The 26,950-nt window shown below is 37.4% G+C and overlaps 1 protein-coding gene across 4 annotated transcripts in view; it reads left to right on the top strand.

The window, feature by feature from the left end:
- The window catches only part of tmem108 (transmembrane protein 108), a 97,682-nt gene that overhangs the window by 62,937 nt on the left and 7,795 nt on the right, over nt 1–26,950 (top strand). For all 4 annotated transcript variants that reach the window (XM_088918933.1, XM_088918934.1, XM_088918935.1 and 1 more), the window contains 2 exons: nt 21,868–22,983; nt 23,929–24,083. In XM_088918933.1, coding sequence (XP_088775059.1) covers nt 21,868–22,983; nt 23,929–24,083 — 1,271 coding nt within the window. The remainder of the gene's footprint in view (nt 1–21,867; nt 22,984–23,928; nt 24,084–26,950) is intronic.

The raw sequence follows: 26,950 nt of genomic DNA, 5'->3' as shown, positions 1-26,950 counted from the left end.
GTCTTCCAAATCCTGAAGCAGCAAAACAGCCCCAGACCATCACTCTACCACCACCATATTTTACTGTTGGTATGATGTTCCTTTTCTGAAATGCTGTGTTACTTTTACACCAGATGTAATGGGACACACACCTTCCAAAAAGCTCAACTTTTGTCTCGTCAGTCCACAGAGTATTTTCCCAAAAGTCTTGGGGATCATCAAGATGTTTTCTGGCAAAACTGAGATGAGCCTTTATGTTCTTTTTGCTCAGCAGTGGTTTTTGTCTTGGAACTCTGCCATGCAGGCCATTTTTGCCCAGTCTCTTTCTTATGGTGGAGTCATGAACACTGACCTTAACTGAGGCAAGTGAAGCCTGCAGTTCTATGGATGTTGTTGTGGGTTTTTTTGTGACTTCTTGGATGAGTCGTCGCTGCGCTCTTGGGGTAATTTTGGTCGGCCGGCCACTCCTGGGAAGGTTCACCACTGTTCCATGTTTTCGCCATTTGTGGATAATGGCTCTCACTGTGGTTCGCTGGAGTCCCAAAGCTTTAGAAATGGCTTTATAACCTTTTCCAGACTGATAAATCTCAATTACTCTGTTTCTCATTTGTTCCTGAATTTCTTTGGATCGCAGCATGATGTCTAGCTTTTGAGGATCTTTTGGTCTACTTCACTTTGTCAGGCAGGTCCTATTTAAGTGATTTCTTGATTGAGAACGGTGTGGCAGTAATCAGGCCTGGGTGTGGCTAGAGAAATTGAACTCAGCTTTCCAAAGATGTGATAAACCACAGTTGATTTATGTTTTAACAGGGGGGGCAATCACTTTTTCACACAGGGCCATGTAGGTTTGGATTTTTTTTTCCCTTAATAATAAAAACCTTCATTTAAAAACTGCATTTTGTGTTTACTTGTGTTATCTTTGTCTAATATTTCAATTTGTTTGATGATCTGAAACATTTCAGTGTGACAAACATGCAAAAAAATAAGAAATCAGGAAGGGGGCAAACACTTTTTCACACCACTGTAACTGCAGAAGGATTATAGCAGTATATTTCATGCCTGCTGCAGTCTGAATGCTGCAGTTCAAAATGACTAATTAAATAGGCAGCTGATGAAGATTAATTCTCCTCTACCCATGAATGATTACCTACTGTTTGTAGAACCCCCTTTCTCCATTCAATTAATTTGGGCCAGGCAGGAGGGGGCTGGGCAGGGGTGTTTTGGGCTTTGGGACGAGGATGATTATACTGGAAATTAATTTAGAGGACCCAGCAGTATCATTCCTAGCAGTCACAGTTGTGCCGACTGGACTGTGGATCACAATTAACTTCTACTAAGAGATTTGACTGGAGCTCTTTATGCTTTGTCACTTATCCACTGCGGCTGACAATCACCGCTACCAGACTCCCCTTTGCTTACCCAGGACAAATTGGCAGGGGTATTTAGGATCTGCTGGAAAATTTAGCCTTTATTTCTTAATAGCTGTCCCACAAGGAAAACCTGTTCTGTCCTGTTCATGTTCTGTATGTTTTTCTTCCTTTTTAATTGTTGTACGTTGCTAACGTGTGTTGTAAAAAATATCAAAACAGTTTTTAAAATCTGTTTTCTAATAACAAGAACAATTACACACTACCGTGATAATTTTGAATTGTTTTATGTCATTTTTAATCTCCTCAATGAATGATGTTTCAGGCCGCACTGGTATCGACTGTTGTGTGAAAAAATGGCAAAATAGCAGAAAATGAGATTTGCATACAGTGTTTGGTAAAATCCAATTACATTTGAATTTCAATTCAAGACGGGGACAAAAAAATGACATGTGGCAGATGCCAGACACTAAGCACATTTGCGCCTGAGGTGTTTTCAAATATCAGCTCAAATTGCCTTCTTGAAATGCCTCGTAATGCCTTATGACTACTGTTTGTTCGGCGTAGATTCAACATTTTGTTGGTTCTCCACGTAGGCAAAAGACACATAAATTTCACTACAATCAAATTCCAGTTTTATCAGCTTAGACAGTTGTACAATGGGAGCCGTGGTTTGTTGCAAGTTTGTTTTGACAGTGATACTACTAGGAAATGCACATACACTGTATCTCCCCATGAGCACAGTTTTACAGAATGCATTGTTGTACTTTTACTGTCAATCTATGCTGCTTTCTGATTGTGGAGAAAGTATAGACAATCTGATTTTCTTAGCTGGTGTCCATACTTTGCCAATTTGTGCCACAAACATCAGGGATATTCACAAATTAAGCTGAAAACATTGGAAGTTACTAGTAAGTACAATGCTTAAATATTTTTAGAATTGACTGATATTTTTTATGTACATTTTTAGTTTTAATTAAAATGAACATAATGACAGGTGTCTCTTGTTGACCCAGTGTTGTTATGTAATTAGACAGTCAGGAACCGTGAACAAACTCTCAGCCTGTTTGCCTTTGACTTCAGTAAAATGAAACCACAGTTAAAAGTCAAAATCGAAACCAATGACATAGAAGCAAACCATGCAAAAATAAACTCGTTGGAATATACTGAAAAAGAAAGAAACCGAGGGTTTAATTACAGCGTAGACCAGTTTGGCCTAAGAAAAACATCAAAATTTTCTGACAGGAAAAAATGATCAGAACTGCCAAAGCAAACTCTGACAAACTCTGAAGTTTCTGCGGATTTAGATTAAAATGCTTCTATATGTATTAGGAGCTGTTTCACCATGGAGCTGGTGATGACCCAAAACATAGTCAATAAAACATAGTTAATAGGGGAAAAAATGAAAAATCTTGGACAGATCAAGTAAATCTCCAGGTATAAATCCAGCTGAGCAGTATTTTGAATGCTGATGAAACAACCCAAGAAGTAAGATGAACTCAAAGTAGCTGTAGAAAGCATTTGGATATGTCAAGTGATTATGTAAAGCTTTGATAAAGTCAATAGGTCCTACACAACACAGCATTAAGTTATTACTTCAAAGAAATATAGTATGCAAACAAATTACTGACTTTTGCACTCCGAACCACAGTGTATGTTTTTGTTCTAATTTATGCATGGAATTACCCGACAAATAAAATGTATCTCATATTATTATTATTGTTTATAATGATAATAATGATCAAAAATATAAATTGCTTGACTCTACAGCTAATACACATTTGTAGGGCACTGTATATCCTAAAAAGTGTAAAAGTACTTCTACAGAACTAAAATGTTTTTTTCAATGATTTGTCAGTGTGTTTATTAAAAATACACAGATTTCTCCAGCTAGAGTTGAACCTTCTGTGTGCTGCTGTAGAACCTGTCGCATCTGAAAGGACAAATGACTCTATGGGCGGGCAGGTCAGAGGAGGCTGCATGCGTTTCCTACCCCATAGGGGTAAAAGACTCGTTACTGTGAGCCGAGACGTAAAGGCAAGGCAGTGCCAAATTGTCTCGGTATACACTTAAAAATAATTGGTGCTCCTCTTTCTTTTTTTTGCTCTCACATCTCTGTTCAGCAAAGCGTGCCTATTGCAGCCGTCAGGGAACAAAACCACCCGTGCATTCAGTGCATAATCCGTTTGACCTTAGGGGCGAAACAAAGGAATTGGCTTGCTCTTTTTTTTACTTGTTTTTTTTTTCCCGGCATCATAAATTTCAAGCAAAGATTCCAATCCGGAATAAATACTTGAAGTACAGTATATTGGGACAATATTTTGGATACTATACTGCAGTTCTTCCTCCAAAAATGCTAACTATTGAATAATGCACTTGCGATTCTTTCAGTGAGACTGAGCCCCATAGACAATATGAGGCTAGTTCTAAGTCTCTTGTGATCAGTGGAGGATTGTAGGACTGTTGTAGCTGTTTTTATTTTAGGAGTCTGTAGATAGAAACTTGAATAGGGTGGGGCATACCGTGATTGTGGAGGGGAATGGATTAGGGAATTTTATGAGATTGGAAGTTATTTTGTTTTTTGTTGTGCTATGTTGGAAGAAAATAACAAAACAGAAAAATACCCCCCCCCAAAAAAAAAGTTATTCAATGCACCAGACCAGTATATTTTTATATAAATATCATGCAATACTAAAATTCTGCTTTGGAGGTACCGTGGGGTGTTTTTCATAGGACACATTTATTTAGAGAACTGGCACTCACTGTTAGTTCAATTTAAAAGTGTGCAAATAGACATCTGATTGTGTGCAATGTACATTAAACAGATGATGAGTGAATGAGAATAATTAATAATAATAATTGCTTACACTTATATAGCGCTTTTCTGGACACTCCACTCAAAGCGCTTTACAGGTAATGGGGACTCCCCTCCACCAATGTGCAGCCCCACCTGGATGATGTGACGGCAGCCATAGTGCACCAGAACGCTCACCACACACCAGCTCTCAGTGGGGAGGAGAGCAGAGTAATGAAGCCAATTCATAGAGGGGGATTATTAGGAGGCCATGATTGGTAAGGGCCAATGGGAAATTTGGCCAGGACACCAGGGTAACACCCCTACTCTTTTCGAGAAGCGCCCTGGGATTTTTAATGACCACAGAGAGTCAGGACCTCTGTTTTACATCTCATCCGAAGGACGGCGCCTGTTTACTGTATAGTGTCCCCATCACTATACTGGGGCATTAGGACCCACATGGACCGCAGGGTGAGCACCCCCTGCTGGCCCCACTCACACCTCTTCCAGTAGCAACCTTAGTTTTTCCCAGGAGGTCTCCCATCCAGGTACTGACCAGGCTCACACCTGCTTAGCTTCAGTGGGTTGCCAGTTGTGAGTTGCAGGATGATATGGCTGCTGGCATATTACCACTTTGCATTGTCATTTTGTTGAAGTGCTTTCAGCTAAAAGTTAAACACACTTAACATTTGCACTGGATCATTATAAGTGCTTCAGAACACTTCTGTTTTGGCTGAAGACTACATTCAAATTTCCATAAATTTGCAAAGTTTGTTTTTTTTTCCTGATTACCAAGGGCATGTTTTATGAATTACCAGTGGTCTCCACTTGTTACTTACAATTTCCAGAAGCTAAAACAAACTTTTGTTTTATTTTCCAAAAAGGTGGGCCAAGAAGTCTGAAATGAGGTGTTTTAATGCATAACTCGGCAAAACGCAATCAGCGAGAGAAAGTATAAAAGCATTGTTAAGCTAATAGTAGATGTAATAGGAAATCCGGAAGTCTATACAAAAAAAAAACATTTTATACCCCTCCACTTAATAACTTCATCCAATTCAGAGTCACTGCGGCGCCAGAGTCAGAGTCAGATACAGCCTAAAGAGGATGCCAGTCCACCGCAGGGCAGATACACAAACACCCTTCCACCAGGAAGATGGGGGAGAACACAGATAGCACCCCAAGTCCAGAATTGAAACCAGAGCCCCAGCACTGCACGGCAATGCTAACCTCTGTGCCACAGTGCTGCCTTAATTTTATAACAACAACAACAACAACTATTAAAAAAATATAATTAATCCCAGTGCTTGGTTGGCATTGTATTTACAGTGGCTTCCTTGCAGCTTTTGCATCTAATTTTGGCCAGGGATGCATTTTATAAGGAGTTTGCATGTTCTCACTGTGGCCATGTGGTATTTTTTCTTGATGCTCCATTTTCCCACTGAAGTCCAAAAATATACAGGTAGGTTCATTGCTGTCGAGGTTAACTGGTGTGTACACGTCCGTATAGGCCTTGTGCTCCACCCTGCAGGTCCCATCCATGTACAGTCTGCAGGGTTAGATCCTGTACTGGACTCAGTACGTATTGAAAGTTGATGGATGGATGCCAATTATTGCAGCTGTAGTTGTCAGGGCTTAGGCTTTTACGTACCCTATTTATATGTAAGAAAAAGAAAACGTTTTTACAGCATACAGACAAATGAAATTCCCGGAACACGTTTGAAAGTTAAACTCAAAATTATTTTGCAAAATGTGGTAAGACATCTTTAGCGTTCCTGCTTTGGTTTCAGACAAATGAGCAGTAAACTATGATATGTAGAATTATCAGCTAAACATACAGTAGACATACAGATTTTCAGTTCATACTTCAAGCTGTCATTTAAGTCATTTATATCAATGAATCAGGATCAGTGACAGAATGACGCTTAAAAAGTAGCCATACGTGTGACAAGCACCCTTTATGTTCTGAAATATAGCATTTATCTTCCTAAACATAATTTTCTGAGGTAATACACATTAAACAAGTTTTTATAGTTCATTTGAAAATCAATTGCAATCATAACACCTGCTGATGTACAGATGCAGGGGTCATTCCAGTATGTGTGATTGCTTTGAGTTGTGATGTGACTGAAGGTTCACTTTGATATATCCTACAGTTTGTTCACTCTTTACATTTTCTCGGGAGGGTCCAGGTGAAGATGATAAAAACATAAATCATAAACTCTTACATGTGGTCTATCTTGATAAGATATTATGTGTGTATGGGTGTAGAAAGTGTGTGCAGAGGTTTAAGCAAGTCATATAGAATTGAATTACACGTTTTTTGCAGTTGCAAGATTATAAAAGGGTTACAAGTGAGAGGAAATAATCTTTTGCTTTTCTAATTGATTCAAGGGGCTCATCCAGTCATTTTTTAATGGAGCCTAGGGTATACTCTTCACATGGCTGTCTGGGTAGCTTGTTCCAGTCCCCCATAATCCTTTGAGTAAAAAAAGTTCTTCCTGTTTTTCCTGTTTAAAGTCACTTCTTTATTTTTCACTTGTATCTTCTGGTTTATGTTTCACTACTGATTCTGAAGAAGTGTATTGGGTTGTCTTTGCCACTGCCTTTGAGAATTTTGAACACTTTAATTACATTTGTTTTTCATCCCGTCAGTGTAAGATATTCCTTTTAGACTTGAAATTTACCTGGTCCTTCTTTTTTGGACTGATTTCAGAGCACCAATATATTTTTCCATAACGTTGTAACCAAGGTTGTAAATAGTATTTGACATGAGGACTTCCTAGTGCATCAGTATTAAAACGTCCTCTAAGTTTTACATTGTTAGCTATATATCCCAACATTGTTTCCTCATATTGGTTAGAGGACCCAGCCTTCATTTGGTACGAGCAATTATTCTATTTTTTTTTTTATTCTTACTGCTTTTGCTACATTGCTACATGCTCTCTATTAATGTATAAAGTACAGACTTTTTGTCATTTCTTCAGATCAGTGATACAGTTTGATTGTCTGTCTGATACTGTACATTTTTCCACTTCAAGAATCCTGACACTCACGGACCAAACTAAAATGCTGTCTTTATGGGGGGAATATGTTAGCTTCTGAAATACACGTGGAAAGTCACCCCAGTTAAATTCCTTTGGCTTCATTTTCTGGAAATTTACCCCCCTCCCCCCCAGACATGCAACGTATTTGCTGAATTGTACACCACTGTGGTAAGAAGAAAAATGGTAAATCAGGCCAGTTGTGAATTGCATTGTTCTTCCTCATGCCTGCTGTTTGCTGTTACATGGGGGTTCAGATGGAGTGATTGATATCCACTGTCAAGACAAAGACTGGTGAGAGCAAACTGTCATCCAGATTTTGGGTGTATGACATTGAGGCTGACAGAAAAAAAAAGGTGAAAAGGTGTCAAGTGCCATAATATTATCCAATTTGCAACACTCTCTTACACAATATTTTGAAAGACACCAGATCTTTATATAAATAATTTCACAAAACTCATCAAAATTCTTAGAAGGAATGTAGGGGGATACTTTTAGAAACAAAGACAAGTAGTGGAGAACACAAGCACTGTTCTAGTTTCTGTGCTGGAAAAGGTATTAAAAGTCATCTCAGAAATTCTTAACTCGGCTGGTCACTGGGTGACACTTACAAGCTCATGAATGATTCATATTGGGTTTTTTTTTATTATTGAGTGTTTCTTTCTCCATCTCTCCCTTTAAATAGGTATTACTGTTGTCATAGCAACAGGAGTTGCTAAGATCCTTCAAAATTAAAGAATGAATGCCGTCTCCATTTTAGAACCCAAACCTCAGAGCACAATATCCCATAATGAGAAATAGGTGCATAGATGTGTTTGAATAAGTCCATAATACTCTTTCCTTTTTGAACAATCCAGCCTAAAACTCAACTCAGACAAAAAGAAGGAGCAGGGGGAGTGAGATTTCTGAGGGAGGGCCTAGACCCAGGATTATTATATTTATTAATATTATTTAATTGAAAAACACTTGTTCTCTTGTCCTGGAAATATTTTCTCACACTACACCAAAGTTTTTGTGTGCAACCTATTTGTAAACGTCAGGCTTTTGAAGGCAATGTGCATAAGATGGGTGTAGGGGTTGGCACTTGGTCTCAGATTCCTGGCTGCAGTTCTGAACTGAAAGTACTGTAATTTCATTTTGTTGTGTCATGTGATACTAAAAGAATTATCAAGGAAACGTGAGTTAGAAAAGAATTACACTGATTCATTTATCGTTCCCATTTGTTTGTGGATACATGTGACGATTGCTTTTGCTTAGTGATTCATATAAAGTATCTTATCTATCTATAAACTGAAATGTCACTGTTTTGGTTGGTTACAGACAATAACACTTCATCTTATGTGACAAGCAACACTGGAAGACATTACTACATAAGATCCCTTTGGCATAAATTCTTGAATGCGAAAAGGCTTTGGCAGATTAATTACCTTTAAGGAAGCAAAACTGTCCAAACTCACAATAAAAATTCCATGCTATACAGCACCTTGCAAGACTAATGTATAACCTCGCATACTATTACCATAGCTATATAATAGTTATTATTTGTACTTAAAATAAATGCATGTATTATTTAATACAGTATATGCAGTTAATTTGTTTAGACAAGAATTATGTCTGAATATCAGTAGTAGCTTATTATAACTATGATGTTATAACTTATTATAACAATTTTCAGGTTCTGCAGGATCTACACGTATACTTACATATAAGTAAGTGACCCATTTAATCAAGACTTGAGTCAATAAGGTCAATTGGTGCCCAATTAAAACTAAATGACCCCTGCCTCTCCAGACCAGAAGTGGATATAATTGTATTATACCTGGTCATACCTGTTGAAACACTATTATTCTGTTTTTTCAGTGCTACATACTGTATACAGTATTACTGCTCTGTTTTATTTAATTTATTTCTGTTTTAGTACATTTATTTCAGTAACATGCACATCATTGTATATCTTTCCAATATTACACAGAATAATGTATCCTATAGAATGAGATACAAATTTATGTAGAAAATGATGAACAATTAACTGATGTTTTAGGTAGAAGGGACTGCACCCCTTCTAAGTATGTAGGAATCAGATTAATTGTTTGTATTCAGTTTTATATTTGGTGTTATGTTAATCATTAATACATGCACAACAGTTTCTACAAAGAATCCACAACTACAATGGATCATTAGCAGACCCAGGTACAATTTCTGCTCTGACCTACAGTATTTTAGTGAGTAGCATTCCAAAAGCACTACTCGTGTATTTACTGTTTAATATGGTAGGACAGAACAAAATTAATGTGCCTTCCAAATGAATGCTCACCATTCTAACTCTTCCAAACTACAAAATGGTGTTATAAATAAAAAAGTCATTTTATGTAATTTAAAAAAGTTTTTGAGCTTCTAACTGAAATCAAATGTAACATATACACATTTATATTAAGTTAAAAATATTAATGTATAATGCAAAAGCACAAGCTTTCAGTCAGCACAAAATAGCTTGGTTCTTATGAACCAAGCATCAGACCATATCAAAAACAATCCCATAGTCACCATCATCGTAAGTTCACAGTGCAGCCATTTTATATCTGTTAAAAATGTCCTAATGCTAAATAATAAATAACACAACTGTTATTTATTACCACTGAACTTATACAGTACTTCATATTTCGAAGAAGAAAAAACAAAATAATGAAGTTCTTAGTTTAGCTCCTCAGAAAACATTTCTTCTTCTCAGACCTTCCTGTGCTTTTAAGTGATTTGAATCACTTTAATCCACTGAAAAACTTTTTCTGTAACCCTTGCCAATATATCTTGTTCGAGAAGCAGTTAAAAGCTTTTGGTTTCCAGTTTCCCAGTTTCATTTCATCTCACTACTCTTACATGTTCCCAAAGATTCTTTGTGCCCTTGCTCCTGCCTCTGCCTTTAGCAGCAAAGCTCAGTCACTAAAAGCTTGCATAGCATCCTCATTTCTCAGACATCAGTGCCTTGCTTATGCGTACAATATGTGTACAATTGCCACTGCCTCCTCTCTGCCTGCAACCATGGCAACTGTAGGGCCTTGCTGTAGAGGCTGTAATCACAAAGCAGAGCAGCAGTAGTGGGCAAAAAGAACTTGTGATACAAACAGAGGAGCAGGGATGGAAGCCAGACGGCTGTCAGATATTTATTTTCCACGGGGACGTTGCTGTTTTACAGTCATACAGTACAGTCCTAATGTGCATTTGTTCTCTACACAGACAGGAAAGCCTGCCAGACATTGTAAGAGGTCAGAATTCGCTGACCTTTGAAGCCCTGTACTTGAAGTCAGACCAGGCTCTAATTAGCCTCCAATGATGAATAGAGTGACAACTGTTTATCGTGTCTTGTTTCTGCCTGTGTGGGGTTTTAATAGTACATTCTTATAATGCGAAAATCCTGTCAGGTGCCATTTGTATATAGCTTGTATGGTTTGATCTTAGTTCTTGTGCATAGAGTATCAAGACACACTGTATGGCTCTTTTTCATGATGAAACACCTATTTATTCCTGACATAAATAGCAGCAATAATAACATAAAACATGTAGGTGGTTGACTGGCTTTTTCATGTTATTAGATTGGTTTTTACTTAAATATTTAAGCTCTACTAAAATATATTTTCTGTGCTATTTTTGATCAGACTAAGCTACTCTACTCTAATCAAGATGATCTATTGATGTTGTGGTTGAGTAGCATTGCAAATTCCATTGTTGTGATATCTATAGCTCACAGGGGAGCCTGGATTTCTATTTGATTTTCCATTCCACGACTTCTGTGTCCATCTCTCTTTGTCATTGTCCATTCAGCTATTTCAGTTCCTTGTGCAAGCACTTCTCTTTGTAGGCTGTCTTTCCCTGGGCTGACTGGCCTTGATGTCTAAATTTGCCAACATCACATAAAAACATAACAAAGTTTGCAAATAAGAGAAATCCATTCAGTCCATTTACCTCAATGGGTTGCTAGAAGCTAATTGATCCAAGGCCATTTTTCAAAAGAAGCAATGATATCAGCTTCAGTAATATGTGTAGGTAACCTGTTCCAGACTATCATGATTCTTAACATGATGCAGTGCCTCTGTTATCAGTTTTAAAATAATTTATCCTTGGTGTCTCCTTGATTTCAGTTTTGAAATCGGAATAGGACATTGCTTTGAGCCTAGCACTGTGTTCTTATCTAGACTGATTCCAGAATGGCAGTATCTTTTTTGTAGTGTGGCAAGCAACGGTGTACAGTAGTCTTAATGAGGTTGGTAATAATGCATTATACAATTTTGACATAACATCCTTTGCTGTAAATTGTGCACTTTCATCAACATATCCTCAGTTTAATTTATTGTTTCACCACACCGTTTAAAAAACAGTATGTCAGCATAAATACCTGAAAACACAAAGAACTGAAAAATCTTTTGTCATAAGTTGTTTCTTCAAACTCAGTTTTTCTGATCTTATATTTGTAGTTTGTAGTCTTGATCCATGATAGGAATTAGGAAGCTCAGTAGTTGGAATGTAGATCCCTGTGGTTTTCCCATTAATCACTTTCACCTCAGCTTGTTCCTATTGATCTGGAGGAAGTAGCACCTGGACTCCAAGTCTCTCCGAGACAGCTCAGCTTCTCACCTGGTGACAGAATTCTCAATTCCCAAAAGCTCTGTGAAGGAGAGGGTGTAGACTGAACTGCTTCGTCTTCATCTTCCGTTTCACCACCATAGACTTGCATTGCACTGGCGATCCTGCCAGTGCTGCACCCATTGCTCAGTTTAGTTTAATTTTTAAATGCTTCCAGATAACCACAAGCATTCTCTCCAGTGGTCTGTGTCAGGTGGCCAGTGGAGGGTGTAGATAATGGCAGTTTTGAGTAGCGGAGGTGAGCTCCAGACTTTTTCCTGAAATAGCCTCTGCATTGTCTTACATGCCTTGGTGATTTCTTCCATATTGTCAAAGCAATGCGTCCCTGTTATAAAATCTTCAGTTTCCTCGATCTGACCATCTACCCACAAGATGGCAGTATAGCCATCATATCCAAGCAGTCCTGAGCTGAACTTTGTGATATAAAGGTCAGATAAAATTAAGAAGGTAGCTTAGCGCATAACCACTGAGCTTGTATACACTCAAACTTTAACTTTTCCTATGACACCTGCTCCTCTTACACACTATTGCCTTTTTAAATATGTTTTTCTGTTGTTTGGGCATTTGTTCATTTGGATGACAGGAAGATCTTTTGTTTTGTTATTCTGATTAAAGGATAGTTTGCCTAATTTGGAGGCAAACTACATGTGACCTCTGGCTTAGAAGTAAAGCCATTGTTTTATTTTACTTTCCTTCTTCATCTGTTTGTATAGTTTCAGCAAATATTTTACTGATTGTTTAAAACACTTGGAATCATAAGGTGAAACACCAATTTAATGTGAGCTTGAGGCACTTGATGCAGATGAGCAGTACTGCTGCTATATCAATAAAAACTCAAATATTCAAGTTCATTTTAAAACAGAACCACAAAAAAGTAAGGAAATTAAACCATCTTTTTCCTGTCAGGCCTGTTATTCTGCTGCTTGTGATACAAACACAAATACATGACCTGGCTCATTGATATGAAACTGATTTTTACTTGTGTACTTGAATTGCTTTTTATTTTCAATTGTCTGTATTTTTCCATCTTTCTCCTTGTAGCTTATTGATATTATTTATATCTATAACCTGACTTGTAGGTAAAATTTTACATTTGACCATTGTCATTCAAAATGGAACTAATATTATGAAGGGCCTTCCAGTATTTCTGTGTTTCGTTCAGTGTGTGTGTACAGTGCGCACACTCATATTCGCAGTGGTCGGAACTTGTTTCAGAATTACATTTTACACATATGCAGATAGTATGCAAGACGATTACTAATACATTTCTAAAATATTACAGATGGAACAAGCTTCCTTCTATATGTTTAGGGGTAGGGGTGAGCTTCACGATATGGTCAGGACTAAGCTAAGGGTTTTTTTAACATGCGATTAATCTACAGCAGAGGATATGATATAAATACTTTGTTGAATTATTAAACAAATTATTAAAAGATTTATAAATGGTATTTTTAGTCCCTTATCTGGGCAAAAGCATAAAATAACCCCACAGCTAACAGGATAGGAAAAATCAAAGTCATATTTTTCACACAGTGCCATATATAAACTGTGTTCTTGGACTGAGGGTTTGGACATGTTTTAAACCAACCAAATTTGCCACTATTGGAGTAAAACAAAAGTTGAAAAATATACTAATTTACTGTGAATGAACAATGTCAGAAGATGTGCATAGCACTTCTTATCTTCGCTGTGGGTGACCTGCAGACTAGATTGAAATTGCCCATAGTTTAACTAGAGGGAAAACCAGGCATAACATTTTTAATACTTTGTGTACCCTCAAAATAACCTTTAATTGCGGGGGTTCCTGGTATATTAATGTTTATTATTATCATGTAAAGAAGGATCAGCTCAGCATTTTCATAATTTACTACAATCTTATATCCATTTTGTAGCCTCTTCATCCAATTCAGGGTTGCGGGGGAGCTAGAGCCTGTTCTGGCAAGCAATAGGCAGGATAAACTGTGACTGGGATGCCAGTCCATGACAGGGCCCACACAGATACAAACACACACTCGCACCAAGGGCAATTTTCCCAGATGCCAATTCACCTAGCAGCATGGACATTCCAGTTTGGCAGCACTGTGGCTCGACGTGTAGCTGGGGTCACAGACCAGTATGTCCTTGGACTGCTGGAACACCCAGAGGAAACCCAAGCGAGCACAGAAAGAACATACAAACTCCATATAGATTACAGCCCAGGTCCAGGATTGGACCCAGTGCTGTGAAGCCACAATGCTAACCACTGCACCACCTTGCTGTTTATTACTTACACCATTCTGAGGCTAATAGCATTTCTTTTAAAATAAGAGCTCATTAAAAGTCAATAGACAAAAGTAGAATTATTAAGCAATAAATTGATTTAAAAGAAAGAATACAGTAATAATGAAAATACATTTTTACAAGCTAATCACAATTACACAAAGTATTTTTTGAACCAGAGATGGTTCAGATTCAGAAGAATGGGTAGAGATCATTTCCAGAGTTCCTTGAAAACTGTTTCACACATTTATTTTATTTTGCATACTCTGTTCTCAGCTTTTTTGTTAAATTACTGTATGTCCTAGAACATCTGTAGTCTGATTAACGCAGCTACAAGTCTATCAAATGACAGACAAATATGTAAAATATCTCTTTTTAGACCTGTTTTATACTATTTTATACAAAAAAAGAGCCCAGATAAGGAAATGTTTTAATATTTCAAAATAGCTCTGCAAACTACCTTGATGATGATGGGAGCTGTAGAGTGGTCTTCGATTTGAACAAAAGACTATAAATAGTAGACATTTGAATTCCTGCTGTAGAAGTCCCAGGAGATTCTACTCCTGATTATTACCATAGGCCTCAATTTATCAAAATACATTGGTCTTAGGGGAAAGGTGCAGATTAATGGTCCTGACTCCTTCATATTTTTTTTTTCATATTAAGAATGCAAGATCTACTACAAATGAGATGAGGCCATCTGGCCCATCTTGCTTGGTTGGTTTCTCATAATTTATTGATCCAAAGTCCTTATTGGGAAGCTTTTTGAACAACCCACAGTATCCATATTGATTCAGTCCTGCTTGGTAATGTTCTGGTTCACTCCAGGAAAGACATTGCTAAGCCACTGTAAAGCCGCTACTGAGCAAAACATGTTTTATGTTAATTAAAATGTCTGCCAGAGTCTCTTCACAATATCCGGAATGATGTGGATGATTTTATGTGTGCAAAATGCTCCAGATTATCTAAAACATACCATTCTTGGAAGAGTATTAATCATGACAAATAAAACCTACCCAAAACAATAAGCTGTGTTGTGATGAATATTTAACAGCCGTGAACATAACAAAATGTTATTAATTTTACTTTTAATTCATGGTCCAGATTCTGGGGTAATAAGTAATCTTTTTAATTTTTTTGCACAATAAAAAGTCTGCATTAAAAATGTATCTGTTGGTTTGAACATACTTAAAGGTGGTAAGCTGATAGTTGCTCACCAGCAAAAAAAAACCCAACAGCATAAAGAAGATGGCTTTCCAGATGTCTTCTAGATTTTTTACGTTTGCCATTTTTGCAGACTGGAAGATTTTTATTGTGGAAATAGACTTGTATGGAAATAAGTAATAGGTTTATTCCATGCTGAAAAAAAGAAGAAAGAAAATAGACCAGCGTTTCCTGAAGGACATTAAGGTATCACCTTCAACTTGGCTGGGTAAAATATTCTATACTCCCTAAACCTTATGGGTAAATATTGTAAGTGCCTCCTGTTTTTAAGTAGCTTTTTATTTCCACTTGTGTCTTCTTGTTCATATTTTACTATTGATTCTGAAGAAGTCCACTGTTTTGACTTTGTCAGTGTCTTTGGAGTTTTTGAATACTTGGACCAGGTCACTCCTTTTACTGTTCGATACTAAAATGTTCAGTCCATTCAGCTTGTCAGTGTCGGACAATCCTTTAAGCCTCAGAATGCATCCGATCGCTCTTGTCTAGATTGATTCCAGACCAGTAATTTATTTTCTATAATATTGTTACAAATAGGAAAATATACAGTTTGAGGCGCCTGAGTTCATTGTTTTATGGCACAGTTTTGGCAAAGGAGTAATAAATGAGAGGCAAACTATGATTAACAAATATTGCTTAACAATGAGAATAACGGAGACTAAGCACGACACAACACAGCATACAAGTTACCCTATTTACAAACAAGGTATCACAGAGACCTGCTCAACCAGAAAAAATCTAGACTGGTAACCCTGTACTCACAATTCCTATGTATCAGGCCCACAAAAGAGATAGACCTGTGTCCTGAATAAATTAGGTTACAGTCTAGAGCTAAATCTCCCTTCCTAATAATCTAGAAGTGAATGGAAATCTGTCCCCAATTCTAAAATTGCATCCACTTTTTATCCTGTGTTTCTGGACTATTAATAACTCTTAATAATTAACCAAGAAGTTAAAGTAATTAAAATCAATTCCTTTTGATCACTATCTCTCAGATCCCCTTGAGTTCAGCAAACACACAGTTCCTACTAGTTGCTTTAAAGCCTGAATAGTGCAAATGTTGACTTTTATGACTATTCTAACAGCCATGACCAAAATGTTATGCAGTCTTTTAAATGAGGCCTTACTAGTACATTTTACCATTTTAAAGTTAACATAACATCCTATGATTTAAATTTCTTTTTGCTACATATACAGAAATTTAGTTTGCCTTTTTATTGCATTCCCACGTTGTCTAGAACATGCAGAAATGTATCAACATAAGTATCATCCTTTAGCTAAGTGTTTCCCATTTTGTGTTTAAAATTTAAGTCTTTACTACCTGCAAATCCTGTACAAAATCTGCTTTGAACATCATCTGCCATGTATAGTATTTGCCCAGTCTTGTCTTTTATCTAAAAAGCAATGCATTTGAAATGGATTTTCAGCTTCTGTAGTGTTTGTTATTCCTTTTATATTGGTATCATCTGGAAACTTGACTAGTTTATTAACTCCAGGGGGCTCTCAATTTACTCTTTCATTTTGTGTGTTTTTAGTTACACTGCTTCTTAATTTAGATCACATTAGTACTCACTGTAATACTCTTTGGTGTGGCCTGAAACAATACTGTACATAACAAGTTGCACACAGGGATTAATAAAATCCTTTTAAAATCATTTTAATGGTGAAGAATTTGTGAATGGAACATGATTACTTTAAAGTATTTTTATTAGGCACAAAATAAAACTGTCAGTCGTAAAATTAAATAACACAATTCAACAAAACAGTCTGCAATTAATATAATCATCTAAAAACCTAAATAATGAAACAGTATTTGTATAATGTTATTTACAAGACATTAAAATAAAGAGCATTTTCTCTCATGCATTTTCCCCTTTTCTCTCCTCACCATTAACAACAGTCTGCCTTCAGACATACTGTATTTAGTACAATTGCACAAACATGAATATGTGTTATAAATTTTTGGGGGAGCTCAATTCTCTGTTTGGGAGAGGACCTGGAAGCCATCCCTCTGTTTATATTAATGTAATTTCCCATTCTTGTGGGAAATTAGTTTTTAATCTATTTGGTTTTGAGTTATTGTACTTCTTCCAGGAATGTATCTGCCTTAGTTGAGAACTACCCATCATTGAGGTAAATTAGGAAGCGCCCTGATGCCAGTACAGATGCCACTACTAAATATAAGAAGGAAATGAGCACAGTTTATCATCTACCAACAAAGCCTATGACATTTTTTTTCTTAGGGTATCGATAATTTATAATACTGCTCTTATCGTTTTAATATCCATCCATTTTCGAACTACTTTTTCCAATTCAGGGTGGCAGAGGCCTGGAGCCTATCTCAGCAAGCAACAGGCGCAGGGCAGGATGCACCCTAGACAGGACACCAGTCCATTGCAGGGTAGTTACAGACACATACACTCATATTTGCCCAGGCCCAACTTTCCCAGAAGCTAATTAACCTGTCAGAAGGTTAGGGGAAATCAGGAACACCTGGAGGAAACCTGCATGAACATGGAGAGAACTTACAAAAACTATACACGGATACTGTAGCACCCCAGGAACTGAACCCAGGGCTCTAGCCCTCAGAGGCAGCAATGATAACCACTGTGCTGCTGTACTGCCCATGCATATACTGTAAATGCATCATTTTAATGTGATTGTTCTATTGTTCTTCCCTTCTAACCTCGATGTATACTTAAATATAATATGTCTTTATTATTATTATTTATGTTTTCCATATATTGCACCAGGCTGCCTCTAAAGACTCTAAAGACGGGAGTGAGAGAGGACCTTTAGACAGTGAGACAGCTCACTTGCATCAGAAGTAGGTGACCAGGGTTCGATTCCCACTCACTTGCCTTTTGTCCCTGAGGGTTGGAGTACGTACAGACACTTTAGATCATCTGCAGTCTTTGCAACTATTTCTAATGTTAGCGATTAAGAATAGGACTGCAGTTTTATTTGTACCATCTGGAGATAAGCTAAATCAGCTCATCTAATCTCTTATCTCTTATGATGAATCACCTGCAGTGTACCACTGTCTTATCCGTATTAACATTACAGTTATTGCCGTCTTGCTCAGGGTTATAACAACAGCTCCACAAATGTCTGCCTAAGGAACAGGGTAAAACTTTAACCAGATTAATTTAGAGTGCTGTTGTCATTTAATTCAGTTAGAAAACGCAACTTTGAAAAAAGTAAGAATTCAAGAAAATATTGTTAACCTATCCAGGTCATCATTTACTACACTGAGTTTTGCATATGTTACAGTTTGCAGACCTGTATATGCAGGATGGCATTAGTTGAAATTGCACAGAACAATTTCAGTGTTAAAGAAGTGTTAAAGAACATGGTTGTTCACCTAATATTTTCCTTGCTTTTGCGAAAAGCCTTGTATATCTCGTGTATTACTGTTTCCTTCAGTACTTTCTGCTGGAACACCAATTATCTGGGGACAAAAGGTAATATTGCCAGCTTTCCTTCCTCATGTTTTGAAAAAACATTCTGTAAAGTACAGGTCTTATAATTTCTGTGCTTGTGTACAACATAATAAGCCACTGAGGTAGTCCCTCTTATATGTTAACACTGTAATTTACATTCCAATCAAAGCACAGACTGAAACAGTCCCGGTTCCTTTTCAGTGTTGCCTTGGAAACCAATCAAGCTGTGCTTGTCACATTCCTTTCTTTCACCAGTCATGCCCAGCTACAGTATGTCACCTCAACAAATTGTGTTTTTCTTTTTGTGTGTGTAAATGGTTGCATGTAATATACTCTCACAGAATGTAATGTCAAAAGTTTATGATTAGGAAAAAAATTAAAGCTGTATTTGTAAACAGTTGACACAAAATACATACAGTACAATGTAAAACATGATGTGAGTGTAGCTTAAAAGCATGTGAAAACATAAAAAGCAGCATTTGAATCGTATCTTTTTTTATTTGAGATAACATGTATAAGTGCCCTGATGAAGGTATGATTTTTTATCCTCTTGACTATTTTTGAGAAATGCATTTTATGGAGTGCTGACTTTTTCAGTTTTTTAACAGAAAATTGAGACTAAAAACTAGGACGAGTTGGACTTTACTGTGACACCTGGCAGTCGTAGATGATGAGTTGAAAGCAAACGAATGTCCCTTTGTATGCTGTGTTCTGTATGTGTTTCTTTCAGCAAGGAGTAACATGGGTGAATTAATGAGCATTAGTGGTCAAATATGCTGAATTTAACAACAAAATGTCACAGGTCTGCCTGAGTGCAACATTCTTTAAAGCACTCATTGATCTCATACAGTTTATTCATCTTCTGTGCTGTGTGACTCCTTATTCCTTGATGTTTTTGCATTAAGAAAAACTCCCTTTTCTGCTGGATTTCTCTTCCTGTTCTTCTACTTTTCACTTTAATGTTTGTAAAACTCTGTAAATGACACCTATAAGCAACTTGAGATGCAAAAATGTAATACTGTTAAAACATGCAAAACATTTAGCTATTTGTATGATTAATACTTTATGAACAAATCTAAGAATTAATAAATAATTTAAATAATTTAAGAATAAATGTAATAAATCACGTTCCTTCTGAGGATGAATTAGTGTATTCTCCCTGTGGATCTAATTTAATATATGCTTAAACCATTAAATATTAAAAAGCACAACTTTGTATATAAGTTTGTTGGTATAAGTATAAAGGACAACCATAATGATGTCACTAGGGATCTGCATTTCTTGGTTACATTTTTATGGCCTCTGAATATTGTAGACAACATTAAAAACTTCTTCTGGATTCTTCAAATGAACTCATTTTTCTTCATGGGATACAAAGATTGTTTTTAATTCTTCAAATGCAGTGGTCTCTGTCAATGTGATCATAAGATACATTGAGGCACTGGGATAAAAGCAAAGAAGAAAAAAAAGGTACTAGTATGCATTGAGAGGATAAAAGATCTGTCTTTTGAACCTTGTACAGAGAAAACTTTGTGGAGCTGTGATATACCTGTTAAGAATTCTGAAAGAAACTGACAACTTTTACCTCAACACCATCTCAGTCATTAGACAATGCAAGATAATTTAGGACAGAATAAGGACTAATAGGGACTATAGTTTCTGAAACTATAGGCAGAATTCTCAAAATACAGATTAAAAACTCCAGTTGTTTTAAAGGTGTTTTAGGTATTTGCAAAATTAATTTAACATTTTTAATTTCGTTGTGCATCTTTTGAAACCAAATCATGAATCAATGAGATATTTTTGTACTGAAGCATTAAACCAAAACAAGTCTTCTCTTCAGATGATGTGTAATCCCAGAACTCACTAGAACAAACAAAAGAAGCATAAAGTAATAAACACAGGAGTGGAATGAAGTTGGAATGAAACATGTAGACACACTAGCCCCCCAGAGCTACAAATGGATGCCCCTGCTTTAGAAGTTTGTATCTAATAGTTTGAAAATGAGAACTTAGATATGATGTTTGTGTTCTGAAAATCTTGTCAGAAGTTTAAAGACTTTTAATGCTTTACCAATTGAATATTCGTAAACAAAAAACATTTGGTGTTTGAAATAAAAAGCCTATTCACCTTCTGCAAAATGATTCATCTAAACTCCTGCATAAAGTAGTATTTTAAGGCCTTTAAACTCAATAACGTACTGGAAACCCAATAAGATAAAAGTATTGAATGACAACTTCTCATTTGTAGTGCTGAAAAGTTTGATATTTTGTATTCTCAAGGGATTTCAATGCATGCAAAAGGAGAGTGTATGTTGCCTGAAAGCTTAATGGAAGCGTATAGTCCTAATGTATTTGTACAGTATCAATCTGTTTGAAGGAAGGCCTTTACAGGTTAGGCTGGAAGTTAAACGTGACAATCACAATGCCAGAAGGGAGAGAACTGTCGTACTTATTCTACCTTTTCACAGACATAAACTCAAAGTTAGCTGCCACAGCCAGCTATTTTACCCTTATAGGTTAACCAGTATGACATGTATGGGTGGGAGACATATGCAGTTCCCACCCTATAGTGGAAGGGTGTTCTTTTAAAACACGTACTATATATCTGAATAAAACTTGAAAAAGTTAACTAATGAGTGCTCATGAGGGTTAAATAGCTGGCCCCTACTTTTGTCTTTGTATGTTCAAAAACCAGAATGAGAAATTGCAAAACAGTTCTGTCTCCAGTAGCACTGTGATGGGATGAAAAGATCATTAACATTCATATTCATAATCCATTGTATAGAACTTTTGTTGAATTTCGGAGTGTAAGAAGAAAACCAACAATGTTGGACCAACAAAATGTGATAAATGTGCAACTGGCAAAACAAGACAAGAAGATTCAACAAAAAAAATTGTTGTGTCTGTTAGAAAAAAGATCAAAGCATAAGAAACTACAGAAAGCTGTATATTTTGTGACAGAGAGTTATCAAAGTTAGTGTTTGACGAGTAAGGCATTTTATTACCAAATTCATTCCTGCTTGTCTGTTTTGTTTTTTGAGGATGCTGAATTAATCAAAAATTAGTCTCAGTAAATTCACAGAACTCACTATAATGACTTAACAATTTTCTGTGTTTTTTTGATAGGTGTTCTACTGATCCTGACACTGACAGAAGAGCAGATATCTGCTGACCAGGAACTGTTTCCCAGTCGGACAGATCAGGACACCAAGGTCTCTATGGGAACACCGAACAGACCAGGAGCTGGTTTCCCTAGGGTACGAGGCAGCTCACCTTGGCAACAAAATGCCAGTGGAGAAGGACATGTTCAGGGATACTCCGACACCAAACTGAGAGAGACTGAACAAATCCAGCCCACATCGACTCTCAGCAAAACAGCTCCAAGTCTGGATAAAACATCTGGTGAAATAAACGTGTCAGGGACCCCAGCGAGTGCATTTTCTACTTATCCTAGCACAAGAGGAGAAACCTTGAAGGCTTCTAACACTAGTGCTTTAAATACAGGCACAATGCAAACTCAGTTTACTGAGAAGTTGAAAGTGGAGGGCCCTACAAGTTCCAGCCAGCCTTACTTTCCTACAGAACTTCAACCCTCCACGTCAACCAAAACCCTAAGAGATCCTTCTTTGACTACTCCAGAACTGTCCAACCACCATGCCATTACTCTGCGGGAACTGAATGAATACAGCAGTGTTAATGTTTCCAATGACACTTTTGGCCTTACAATCACAGGGCAGGAGAAAAGCGCAAGACAGGGAATGACAGAGATGCCTCCTGCTATCTCTCCGACCACCACCTGGTTTGCCTCTGACCCGACAGCTTCCTCTTCTAATCACAGCTTATCACCAGAGAGGAAGGAAGCTTCAAATTTGACGATTCCTGACGGGAATAAAAATGCAGCTTCACACTTACTTAAGACCACCCCGGGGGAAAATATCAACGTTTCTTTAACTACACAGGAAAGTTTTGCAAAAATAAATTCAACATTTAATGGCACAGTGACGAGCACCATGTCCATTGGTGTTGTGTCATGGAATTTGTCCTATGCCTCCACCACAGAGCTGGCTTCAACAGCAACAGGAAACTTCCTGAACAGACATGTACCCAAAGGTCTGAGGCCTACTAACAACAACTCCCATGTTACGGACGTAGAAAAGCCTCATCAGAGAGCCACCATCTGTCTCAGTAAAATGGACATTGTGTGGATAATCCTGGCCATCAGTGTTCCAGTGTCATCCTGCTGTAAGTAAGCCTTTTTGATTCGTGTGTGCCATTGGAAACATGCTTTGAAAGTGAGCATAAAAACCAAAGAGTTATCAAGTTTCACTTTAAATGAGCATTCTGTTGCTTAACCAGAGACACCTTTTAACATTACAGGTAAATGCAGGTAATAAGAAATGCAGAGAATTAAAGTTCCTGAAAGACACAAACACTCACAAGGGATGTCTTCTTATTTATTATTTATCAAGCATGCTAGGTAGCCACCTACCTTGTGTGTGCTTGTGGAAGACTTATTTTACGGACACTTAGTTTTGTCCTCTGCTCTGGGCTTTTTTTTTTTAAACTGAACATTTTTTTAAATCCCCTGTTACTGATTTTTTTAAAACAAAAATCTTTTACTTGTTTCTTACTAAATGTACGGATTTCAAAGGCTGTTAATAAGATAAACCATAAACAATGAATGTACAGTACTATTGCTGAAAAGACACTTTACTATTTAATCATATTGCTTTTAAACAGTCATTCCTAACAGTTATTTGGCTCCCACTTTTACTGATGCTACTGCTTTTAAATGTAACCGTTTTGAGACTCCTGCAGAGCCAAAAGTGCATTGTATGTACAGTAACTGTTGTTGCTTATGATCCCATATATGCCTTACATAATTCTGCAGTATAAATAGAAAACCTGGGTATGTCCAGTCTTCTATTTCATATTAGTCTTCCTGCATGTCCTTTGTAGCTTTTCACATGTGAAGCCTCACCACACAGCTCCCAGCTTACGTGGGACATCATTTAGATGCACAGATAAATTTCTGAAGCACTTCCAATGTCGTGAATTATCTCATCGCATGTAAAGCTTAACCAGATCTTAAATCCCAATGTGTTAACCCACGTTCTTGTGTCACAGTCTTTTGATTTTGTTCCTCCCCACTTAAGGGTGTCCCTTTGTCTCTCCCTGCCTTGACAGCTGTTTTACTGACAGTTTGCTGTATGAGGAGGAAGAAGAAAACCTCCAACTCAGAAAACAACTTGAGCTACTGGAACAATGCGATCACCATGGACTACTTCAACAGGCATGCAGTCGAGCTACCAAGAGAGATCCAGTCTTTAGAAACAGCAGAGGTACAATTGTGGTTCTACAATTAGGGATGTTTATAAAAGGGGAGGAAAAGATTGCCCTGAAGACCTGCTTATCTGATTGATAGATGCTGTATCAAGTACAGCATCTATATGTCCATGTGCATATATGTCATTTTTGGGACTGTAGCAACTGTCTCTCTGAGACAGTTATACTTGTAGGTTTAAATCACTGCAGAGAGAGATAGGGCAAGCATTCACACATGGGTTAGAGATGAATCAGATGAGGACTGCACAGTGGTACTGAGGTTAGCATTGCTGCATTATGGCTCTGCGGCCTTGGGTTAAATTCTTGATCTGGGGTGTTGTGTGTATGTTCTCCTTGAGTTTGCATGGGTTTCTTTCAGGTGCACCAGCTTCTTGTCACAGTCCTGACTTACTGGAAGGTTAATTGGTTTCTGTAAAATTGGGCCTGTTTGAGCATGTGTGTTTGTGTCTGTATGTGCACTGCCTGGACTGATGTCTTATCAGTGATGTATCTTGCCTTGTGACTATTGATTGCTGGGATAGGCTCTGGATGGATGGATAAGTACTGTAGGTAAAGAAATCAGGCGAAGACATCTCTTTATGAGAATGGTTTTGCTTAGACTAGTTTTAGGACTTGTCAGTTCTGCCGATGGTATTTCCAAATGGTAATATTGAGTCGTAACTGAACTGAGTACGGAAGGGTCAGTATTCGCCTGTCATCTTAGGGCTTCTAAATACAATTGGATAAGAGGAAGTAGGTTATTTGGAGACATATGAGGGGAGAAGCACAGTTCACTCTTTCAATCACTAAGTTTAACTAATCTCCAAGCTCACTCTACAAGGAGTCTGGTTCATTGGGAAAGGAGGTGGTGTCTCTTAGGTGGACAGAATAACTTCAGATGCAAGTTCAGGTTGAAGGAATCTCATTATGATTGACAAAAGGGGAAACCAGATAAGCAAAGTGGACTACAGACCAGATTAGGGTGGTCTGGTGATAACACAAATTTGGTATGGCTTAGGCCTCAGTCTTAAAATAATCTTGCGGTTACATTCCACATAGAAATGTGAATGATGCAAAGAGCCAACTAACAGGTGTCATACACAATGGCCTTGTGTAAGATTCTCCTCGTCACAATACAGGTTTAAGAGGGAGTTGCCACAGGGACATTAAAATATTTTATTTCAAATGAGAGACTTAAGCTTTTACGTACACGGTCATGACACCATTGTTTCTCAAGACATTATACAAAGAACGTATTAACCTTATTGTTAAACAGTGATTTAGGTTTGGCCTATTGTAATTTCTGGCACTTAGAGCGTTACGAACATGCAAAGGAAAGGCGGCTCATCTTGGAAATTGAAGCGGCTGTAGGATTAACAGTTGAGGCTTTATTGATTTTAACACTTGTAAATGTCAAATGAGAATGGGATCACGGCTTCACCTTTACCTTTCACACTAAGATAAGGTACTAAAAAAACATTGTTATGTACTTCATGTACTGTGGTTGGATTGAGTATGGGGATGAGCGAGCTCATTTCTCTGTATGACAACAATCTAAAAATGCTAATTGCAACATTAACTTTCAAACCAACACAAGGTTTAAATTTGAAGACTATAATAAAGTTGATCAATACTACAATGCACAACTAACAGTATCCATTAGGTCTAGATTTGGTGTCCTAGTAATACGTTACCATTTAATATTAGAAAGAATCAATTTATTCTGCACTTTTGGCTACTATCGCTGTTTGATTGATACAGAAGATAATGAAACGTTTGAAAGCCCCATGTGGTATTGTTTAAATTGTGCATTCATGTCAGGTAGTGCTACATAAGTTGGCAATTACCTGGGATGTCCAACATCAACTCAAACACCAGAATGCAAATCTGAAAGCAGAACACTGGTAGAAAGACTGCGCTTGGAGCACAGCCTGAAGCTCCATTCGGTCTTTTAAACAGCTCTCATATGAGCACTGTTATTTTGGTGGTGATTCATGATGATGTATGTGTCTATCCTCCTTGTCCCATGAGTGCTCAGTTGCATTCAAATGAGACAAAATACAGGCGAGAATGTGGCTCCTGTCCTACCCTGAAGGAGAAAAGTCCTTCATATGAGCTTAATGAAAGTGTTTCTTTGCTCTAAAAAGTGATAGAGCACTGGACTCAAGCTGTATTCAATATGTTGCTATGCAGTGAGATTGGAATATACAGTACCATTACACGCAGCAAACCAGTTCCTAAAGTTGCTATCCTCCATTACGCCACTACCACCAAAACAATGCTGTAGACACCTGAGCAAGATTCTCATCATTTTTCCTGTATGAACATGCTCTGTCATTGCTCATGAGACAATGCATCTCATATCACCCACCTTGGCCAGTATTGAGGGACCATTCCTATTGATGCAACCTCTGTAGTCATGTATCCCAGTAATTTCATGCCAACCTTGGGTCCTGGACTCTGCTGTTGGTGGATAGGAACACATTGTCTTGTTCCAGCCTGCAGGACTCCAGAGAATCTTCTTCTCTCTTTCTCTGAGCCTCAGCGTTTTTGCTGTAGTTTCAAAGCTGGTAAACTTGTGCATCTTTTATGTATATGGCAGCCAACTTTGCACATTTAGGTTCACAAAGAACGTATTGCTTTCTTTGCACATTATGTTACACATCTTGGTATTTCATATTCAAGGGGTGATAAGGAGAAAATATGAGTGGCCTTTAATTTTTTTTTTTAAAAGTCACAACCCCTCGTATTGAATTAAAATAGATAAGCTTCAAAGAATTAAATATTGAAATGGCATTGACATATGACATTGACTTTTATGTACTTTTAAATGTAGGGCACACGTGCATGAGAATCACTATGTACAGCATGTGACAAGTCAGCT

This window comes from Atractosteus spatula, chromosome 6 (assembly GCF_055471065.1).
Source record: "Atractosteus spatula isolate fAtrSpa1 chromosome 6, fAtrSpa1.hap1, whole genome shotgun sequence".
Taxonomy (NCBI): Eukaryota; Metazoa; Chordata; class Actinopteri; order Semionotiformes; family Lepisosteidae; genus Atractosteus; species Atractosteus spatula.
This window is presented reverse-complemented; position numbering and strand designations above follow the sequence as displayed.